General features: G+C 44.5%; 1 protein-coding gene and 1 non-coding gene across 3 annotated transcripts; one reads left to right on the plus strand and one right to left on the minus strand.

Annotated features, from left to right (window-relative positions):
- Positions 1 to 72, minus strand: trnap-agg (transfer RNA proline (anticodon AGG)). The gene has a single exon. It is a non-coding gene; the product is annotated as a tRNA-Pro (tRNA).
- A 1,075-nt stretch (positions 73 to 1,147) lies between these two features.
- spred3 (sprouty related EVH1 domain containing 3) lies at positions 1,148 to 5,517 on the plus strand. Of its 2 annotated transcripts, none has more exons than XM_070906305.1 (6): positions 1,148 to 1,260; positions 3,073 to 3,238; positions 3,404 to 3,572; positions 3,679 to 3,740; positions 3,867 to 4,025; positions 4,513 to 5,517. In XM_070906305.1, exons 1-6 carry the CDS (start codon positions 1,148 to 1,150, stop codon positions 5,515 to 5,517), a joined length of 1,674 nt encoding a protein of 557 aa, XP_070762406.1. The 2 variants fall into 2 exon arrangements, with proteins under 2 accessions (XP_070762406.1, XP_070762407.1); XM_070906306.1 differs by lacking the exon at positions 1,148 to 1,260 and adding an exon at positions 1,389 to 1,399.
- The last annotated feature ends 3,488 nt before the right edge of the window (positions 5,518 to 9,005 follow it).

The raw sequence follows: 9,005 nt of genomic DNA on the forward strand, positions 1-9,005 counted from the left end.
GGGCTCGTCCGGGATTTGAACCCGGGACCTCTCGCACCCTAAGCGAGAATCATACCCCTAGACCAACGAGACGTACGTCGTATCTGACGTCCGCCTCTCTGGCCAACTTTGTTTGTACTGCTCTTCCACACGGTGAATTTTGTATCGTTACCAAAACTTTTAACCCACCGTACTTTAAAATGCTCGTGGCCTCAGTGCTCGCTGATAATTTGTACTATATGCTTATTATAGCCTGTAAGACACTGTTTACATGTACAGTAGATTCCTGCAACAAATGCGTGTAATTCCTTAAACGTAGAAATACTACTAAGCTATTATTTACTGTTGACTACAACATCGTGTTTGCGACGGCAATGTAGGTAATATCAGGTTCGTATATTTAAGGATTTTAAATAAAAGAAGTAACCACAAAGTCACATAAAGTAGCCTAACTTTATACTTCGTCTAGAGTTCCGCAGACGCAGTGTTATTCAAATAGGGTTTGTGATTTCACTAATGAATAAGCCCCAAATGAAAAGTGTTTTTAAAGTCGGAGATGCGGTTGCTTTATATTGCTGTCCACGGTGCTGAAACCTTTCTCGCTGCGAGCACCGACGCTACGATCATATGGGACACTGGAACAGATTGTGTTCTTTTCCTGCTTATGATGAGCAACCACATAATATACACAGTTAAGAATTAAATAGAATAAACATTCGAAGAAAACAATAAACCAGGCTTGTGCTTGTGTAATTTTAAAACACAAATGCTTGCAAAGATGCAATGAAGGGCAAATCCCTCTAAATGTATTTTACCTATATTTTATGTTTGCTCTATAGAATTTGTTTGCCCCGTGATAATCAGGGGATCAACCGGAGGTCATTGATGGTTTACCCAGCTTTTCATTTACCACCCACGTCACTGCATATATCAGCTACTCACAGCTCAATTTCAATAATTTAAAACCACATGGTTACACTGACAAACCATATAGCCCATCTAAAGCCACGATGCTGTCAATGATTAGTGCGGATGTGTTGCCACAGGGCAGGTAAAGTGAGAAAGGGAATAAGCGAGGGAGTGATTTGGAGCGAGAGAGAGAGAGAGAGAGAGCGAGAGAAGGAGGGAGGGAGGGAGAGAGGGAGGGAGAGAGAGAGAGAGAGGGAGGATGCTGCCAGCGGAAAATGGCTGCTGCAACCTCAAGCCTATCCTGATACACCGAAACGACATCAAGGTGGAGAGAGAGAGCGAGAGCAAGAGAGAGAGGAAGAGAGAGAAAGATTAGGAAAATGAGAGCAGATAGAGAGAGAATGTGAGTGAGCCTGTGAGTGTTTCCTGAAAGGAGGATAAAAAGAGAGAGAGAGGAGACCCTGGGGTGGGCTGCTGCAAGCGGCGGGCAACACCGAGCCATGGAGGGCGAGTAAGTCCTTACATTTTCATTTTTAACATTGCACATATATATTCAGCCATTCGCCAAAACGGATAGCAAGAACGCCACCGCCATCAATGTTACACCAACCCAGCATCATGCACTATTATCACAATCGGTGCTCTACAATTTAGCAGGCTGCCGAGAATAAAAACACCATTACGTAGTCTTGAATCAACAGCATACACCCCATTTCCGATATATCCATGCCAATATGTGATAAATGTTAAGCCACCTACATGTGGACCTGTGCTTTTAGACGACTGGCACTCAATCTACACGCACACAATTAAAACAAAATGATGAAAACATATTAAACAAACAACAGAAGCTGTACAACAATTCAGAACTAAATGCGTGGTTAGCGATTGGTAAAAACAGTCACGAAATCAGTCAATGTGTAAAATGTATGGGGGAAAAAGGCGAAATATGGCGAGTTTGGGGCCAGCATCGCGTCATTCAAGACATGGCTACAGTAAAACGAGGGAGGGATGGAGGCGTTGTGATTTTTATCAACGTGTCTCGGGGTTTCATTATGATTTTTTAAAGCCAAACTTTATGAATGAAATGTGATTTTTTTCTCTCTCTCGCTCGCTCTCCCTCATCCTCACCCCTCCTCTCCTCCTTCCCTTTTCTAATCGCCCCCCTCCCCCCATCTCTCGTTTCCTCTCCATCCTCTCACCCACTCGTTCCTTTTTCACACGCGATTGCATTGTATTTAGGCCTAATAAAATTTCCGGCGAAATGTATAACACACAGTGCGGTGTCGAATCCGGTCCTGCTCCATCCCATTCATAAAAAAATATAACATAATATCGGGGTGTGTTAATGAGTGCGTGCAGCAGGGGCGGAATGGAGAAAAGGAGCGTCTTGGAAAATAATTGCAACAATTGAAATTCAGTGTGATTTGAAAATAGCGAAAAGACGCGACTGTGCATGCATTACATGCACATGTCGAACTGCTGTGCTGAATTATTCAGCCGATTGGCGAGGGCAGAGCTTATTTTTGCAAGAATGCCGGGGCCTCTGATGGCGAATGGGTGCGTTCATTGATACATCTATCTGGGAAACACTCATTCTTCCTCCCTCCTCCCATTTGGCCATTTCTCTCCTCCTCAACGCTGGCTTTCTTTCTATTCACATTATCCTAGTTCTGTTATTACCAGCGCATATAGCCTACAGTCAGCCAGCCGCACGCTGAACATCCCATTTCTCACATTCTCCTCACAGCAGAAATGTTTAAATAACGCCAAACCAGACCCATCCAAATATTTCGTTATTTTTCCTATTTGTTTACCGTCATCACATGCTAATTAAAATCACATTTACCTCAATCACGTGGCCATAGATTATTAAAAAACTGCCCTGACTGTTACTCTATGATACGCCAGTACTCATACAGGCCAAGCTGTCAATTCTGTCTTCTTTGTGTGAATTTCATCATGCAAGCTGAAAACATTGCCTTGGCATCATATGCAGTCATTACACATTTGTACTGCATTTTTGTATTATGGAAGTCTGATCTCTGCTTCTCTATTGTCAGCTGAATGGATGTGCGTATCAGTGCGTTAATGTTTGCGGGTATTTGTGTGTGTGTCAGTGTACATCATTGCGTTGTTTAATCAGCCTGGGCCTCTGCTCACTCTCTCTGGCTTCCCTGACAGTGTGCGTGTTCGTGCAGTGGTGATGACACGTGATGACTCCAGTGGCGGTTGGGTGCCCCTTGGAGGTGGCGGCCTCAGTCATGTGGTCATATGTAAGGGGCGGAGTCATGACGGCAGGGGGCGGAGAGAATACATCATACGTGGAGAACGGCTGCGAGATCGAGCAGTGAGTGTGTGCGTGTGTTATGGCTGTCTTTGGTGCCACGTTGATCCTCAACACCACCTAAAGACTGTAGATTCATGTTATGTGAGGACATGATTTGAGAAGGGGACACATCTTGGTTGGTAAACTAACTTCTTATGTTGCCGGGATTGCTATTTGTGTCTTTAGCCGGTGTTGGAGTGTGCAGTGCAAAGGGGGTTAGTGTACAACAAGGTGAACCCCATCTTCCATCACTGGCGAGTAGAGGATCGAAAGTTTGGCCTTACGTTCCAGAGTCCTGCCGATGCCATCTCCTTTGAGAAAGGGCTGCAGACTGTCATAGACAAGCTCGACAGAGGTAGAGATACATGAGTCACACACAAAAACTGATTTCATTAGTTGTGTTGAAATGGGCTTAGAAAGTATCTAGCAGAGCCTAAATCCTCTCTTTTCATGTTATCAAGGCTCTGACTCGCCCTCGTCCTCCACGCCAGAAGAGGCAGACACCGAGGATGACGGACAAGCTGTGAGTACCTGAGCAGTTTGTTGTTTCAGCATTTATTTTCTAAAAAGGGCTTGTTTACGCTGCAGATGGGCCCCAGTGCAGTTAGTGATGTTTTTGATCTGTGGGATGACATGCAGCCTCTGCCAGTCCCATACAGGAAGTGAGTCGTCATCCAACAGCAGAAAAGAGATGCTTCCCAAACCCATCACCATAGTGACGAGCGAGTCGTCGTCTACCTGCTTCGTGCGGTCGGAAGAGTTTAGCTTTGGATCCAGCCATGCCGTCACCACTCAGACACCTGCTCAGGTAGCACAACACCTTCTGCTCCGAGTCCATCATCGCTACTTCATTGGGATAACAAAATGCTCAAAGGAACAGACACACATTGACTTAATTTTCAGTTGATTTCTCTGTACGTGCTCTCATCACACTTGTGAGCTCTAATGATGATTACTGTAAAAGAATGGGAACCGCCTTGGGTCCATCAGGGGATTCCCAACAAAATGAACGCTATTTTAATTTCACTATAAGACATAAGATAAATGAAAAAACATGGAGGGTTTCCTTCTGTTTCCACCCTCAAGTCCACACTTACAGTAGAAACATTTATTTATTCTACATGAAGTACAAATCAAATCAAAACAACTCACTGATGTCACATAGAATGATTGATTTGATTACTTGATTACTTGTACTCCTATTTGAGATATCCTAGAGATGAAAACCTTCTGTAACTGCTGCCACAGTACACATTGTACCTGACTCACTCTGTAATCCTATACCCTCTCCACAGATCCACACCAGGCCGGGACAGCACCAGCTCTCACAAATGACGGCTGTGTTGAATCCCCCAGCGCCCCCGCCCCCACCTCCTGCCCCACCTACTCCTCCTGTGGGTCCCCCGGCCTCATCTCCTCTGTCCCCCCTCTCACCCACAATTTCTCTGCTGGAGGAGGGAGACCTGCGCAGTGTGGACCCCTGCAAAGACCTGTGGGGTTCTCGAGGTTATGAGGACTACAGACGGGCGGGGGCCACCAGGACTATGGTCGGGGGGCTGACCGGGGGTGTGGTTGTCAGTGGTGGAGGGAGTCTGCAGGACAAGTCAGAGCTGTGCGTGGTTCGCTTTGAGAAGGAGCTGGCAGGAGTGGGGACGGCAGGCTGCGATGTGACAGTGAGCCTGGACAGTAAAGCTTCCCAGCGTCTCTCCTCGTCGTCGCCCACCTGTATGTCCATGCCCAACGCTGTGTCAGGCGTGTCCTCAGGTGCCGGCTCACCCCAGGAGACGGGCAAAGGCTCGCCCTCTCCCTGCTGCATCCACACCTCACTGGCCACGCCCCGGTCGCGGACACGTAAGAGAGGAGGAGGGGCCAGCAGCAGTGGCGACACGGGGGTAATCTCCCCCGATGACGACAGCCCGTGTCCTCAGGCTTCATCGTCATGCTCATCTCGCTGTGTGTACTGCCGCTCTGTTTTCAGCGCTTCGGAGAATGGGCGGGGCCGCTGCAGAGATGCCCCAGACCCGGCCCTGCACTGCCTGCGCCAGTGGACCTGTGTGTGGTGCGCAGAGAGTCTGCTCTACCACTGCATGTCGGACTCTGAGGGGGAGTTCTGGGAGCCTTGCTCGTGTGAAGACTCGATGGGGGGCCATCCGCACCCCCTTTGTTGTGCCCGCTGGTTAGCCCTCCTGGCCCTGTCGCTCTTCGTGCCCTGCATGTGCTGCTACCTGCCTTTGCACGCCTGCCTGCGGTGTGGGGAGAGGTGTGGCTGCTGTGGGGGAAAACACAAGGCGGTCCGATGAGGCCAGGTTAGGGGGTGGGAGGGGTTCCCTGGACCTAGGAGGTTTGGGTGTTGAGAGGAGAGAGCACCTGTAGGAACGCAGGAGGTGGAGTTTAGCAGACGGAACAGTGCTCTGAGTAAACCCAGACCTCTGACGTGGCCCTCCAAAGCCCCATGGCCTTCCATTGCATTCCGCTCTTTCTCTTTTCAACCTGGGGCCTTCCTCATTGGTCCATGCCTGCTGAAGGTGCGCTGCACTCAGACCAGGCTCTATGGGAGTCATCTGGAGCCTTCATAGTGGATTTACTGAGGGTTGGCTGATCTAGAGTTAGCGGTCAGAGACTTTATCACAGGAAGAGAGTGGCAGAGGCAACGATGATGTGTACACTGTTTCAAATGTCTGTTTGTTTGTTTTTTTTATTTAGAAAGAAAAACACAAAAAACAAAAGATGTTTATATATATGATTGTTATAATTTTAATTGGTATATTTTATTAAATGTAAAACATATTGAAAGAATCCCCCAATGGCACACACTATCACGTATTCACAAACATGAGATCTTGGGGAAGTTATTTGTTTCATGTTGGCCTGTTTATCAGTCAGATGAACAGATGTCACCCTTTACCTCTAATTTTACCTCAGATGTTACTCAAACCCTGGTTAAGAAATGAAAAGGAGGAGGGGGAGAAAGGTTTGGAGAGAGTGAGCACGAGTGAGTGCAGTCTCCAAGAAAGTATGAGCATCTGAGACCACTAGTGTTGTCTTTTGGTTAAAGGACTAGACCACAGTGGAAGAAAGGTTATCAAATGCAAAGGGACAATTATTGTTAAGGGAAGTTGCAATGACAACCACAAAGACTTAAAAGTCATAATGTGATTCATTATGGTCCTTTGTAACCAAACACAAGGTTAGTTTTGTTTTCTGGAAAAAAAAAAATCAAGAACGTGTGTCGAACATTAAACACCCTCACTTTACACATATTTTTTCATCTTTCCATGTATTTTCAATATTAATCATAGAAAACATCACATCCCACCACTGTACTTGTTGAATCAGTCAAGGTGCTTACAACTGAGGCCTCTGAGCGAGTCTATTCTACCTAATGTACACAACAACCGTACAGTCCCAACCCCAAAGAAAAACAAAACAGGACCCCATGCTAACCAATCTGTAAATGTGTCTAGGCCTTTTGAATGAGATGCCACCAAAAAAAAAATTAAGTGCAATGAACAATGTATTGAAAGAGTATTTTTGTACCACGTTAGGAAAAACGAAACGAAAATCAGAAAGTGTTGGAAGTGAATACTGTAGTGTGTTATTGTGTTCGATATCAAGCAGAAAAGATAAATAGGAACACAAACTTGTCTTTGAGCAGCAGCACGTAGCTCACAGGTGTGACATTTAAACGTGCGTGCTGTAGACTGTTGACCCTGTGATAAGAAAAGAGACACATTAACTTGAAAAAGATGAATGGCGGAGGGTCTTTGTTTGAGCACAGTGGCAGATGTGTTTGCTGAATGTTGCTTTAAGTATGAAGTCAAAAAAGCTGCTATTTTAAGTCCTGTCCTAACCCTATTAAAACTTTCCCGCTGCCTCTTAGCAATCGATGAGGTGGTGTGGCAGAGTCAAACAATCCTTCAAGTTCGTATTCCGCCCAAGGTGCTGAGGATGCTAAAGATTGTGTGATGAAGGTTTTTGTAAGTTTATAGCTGGGCTTAAAGAAGAATTCACCCCAAGATATTAAAAAAAAAATGCTTCTGGTGATGTACCTTGCATTTCTGTGTCTATTTTGCAGATTGGTGGTATATTTTTCTACTTCCAGTTAGTAACTGGCCATGGGTAGATTAAAAGCTATTTCCATCAAAACTGCAACAGTTTTTCAAAAATCTTAATATGTCAACATAAACATCAGGGTTTGTTTTTTTTAGCAAATCCCTCAGATTCAAGGATCAAGGGCCTTTTGTACATTCTACTGAATGCAACCAGCTCACGCCTGGGTTTCTGTGAGCTGTTGAAATATTTCCTAAAAAATGTAAGAAATCAGAAAGCAAGGTAGACGTGGATCACGCAGGTTGAGTAAAAACGTGAACATTGGAAAAGAAATGTTAACAAATAATCTCAAAATAAGTCATGAAATGCATTGAGCATCACAGAACAATGATATCCTAACACTGTAAGAGAATCTGTGGGGAGGATTTCTCTTTTAAATCCAGATTAAATCCTTCATTGAAGATGGGAGCACATACAGTATGCTCTGTATAAGGAAGCCAGTGTTGACTAGTCATACTACAGTCCAATGTCACAAATGGAGGATCACCTGGTAGACCTTGAATTATGGCAGAATGAACCTTTCAGAAGCTTCACCAGATTATTTACATTTTAGGTTTAGCCAAGAACTTTTATCCGAAGTGACTTAAAGTGAGTGAACAGACAGTAGGGTTCAGAGTCAGGACGCATGACTGCTGATGAACACGACCCTTGACCTCTCTGTTATAGGACGGTCATCTTCATTGCTAGGCCAGCCTGCCAACAATGTTGGTCCACTTAGAAGAAAAAAAAAAGATTCTGTCAGGAATGTCATAATGGCAGGAAACACAAACTCAGTCGGTCACTAGACTGCCATTCTCTGCTCCTAAATTAGCCCTTTGTCCCACACACACACGCACACACGCACACACACACACACTCCCCACAATTCTGCAATGCATAGACCTGCACACAGATACACATGTTCACTCGACGGTGCAGATATACAGAACTAGTAAAGCCATTGCACAGCTTGCTACTTCTGGTTCAGAAATGGTGTTAGAGTACAGTACTGACAGTCATGCGATCACAATTGCAGGCCCCATTCTTACATCTTAATAAATGTGCCTTTTGATTTGAGTAATCAATAACTTATGATTTCTAAGTAACTCTGTGTTAAGTACTATTTACTTTTTGGGTTATTGATTTCTGCCAATGTGCATATTTTCAAATGTACGTATTTATTAGTTTCAAAGTAATTAATGAGATATTACCTGTTTATTTATTTATTGAGATATTTATTCTGATTCTTTATTTTTTTGAGACAGGTTTTTATCTTCCGTGCTGTCTTACTTCTGACTTTGTGCCAATGTGCTGCTTTGAGGTGTTACATATCGTGGGTTTGTATCATTATTAAACCCTCACTCTATATTTTAAATCAGTGTCTACTTCTCTCTCACGTGTGCATGTCATTAACTCACTGTGCCTTTTCCCAAACACTGTGCGAAAGTTGTAATTATTCCACAATGCTATCTGAGGAGTTTGAAAAGAAATCTAAATGTGCTCTTTTGTTTGAACATTGTTTAAATGAATATGTTTAAATTTTGGAACAAATATTTTGGGGGAGTAGTTTTTACAAATGTGGATATCTACTATTGGAACAGAACTATGCAGAAGGCATGGGCAAATACATCCAGTGACCATTAGAGGGAAGTAATAGGGCTTTAAGTTAAATCGAGTACAAAAGGGAAGAAGAACGGTG

This window comes from Enoplosus armatus, chromosome 5, assembly GCF_043641665.1.
Source record: "Enoplosus armatus isolate fEnoArm2 chromosome 5, fEnoArm2.hap1, whole genome shotgun sequence".
NCBI lineage: Eukaryota > Metazoa > Chordata > Actinopteri > Centrarchiformes > Enoplosidae > Enoplosus > Enoplosus armatus.

Coding starts and splice junctions, on each gene's coding strand:
- spred3 (XM_070906305.1), top strand. CDS start 1,148: ATGCTGCCAGCGGAAAATGGCTGCTGCAACCTCAAGCCTATCCTGATA. Junction 1,261..3,072: donor GAGAGGAAGAGAGAGAAAGA/TTAGGAAAATGA, acceptor CTTCCCTGACAG/TGTGCGTGTTCGTGCAGTGG. Junction 3,239..3,403: donor AACGGCTGCGAGATCGAGCA/GTGAGTGTGTGC, acceptor TTGTGTCTTTAG/CCGGTGTTGGAGTGTGCAGT.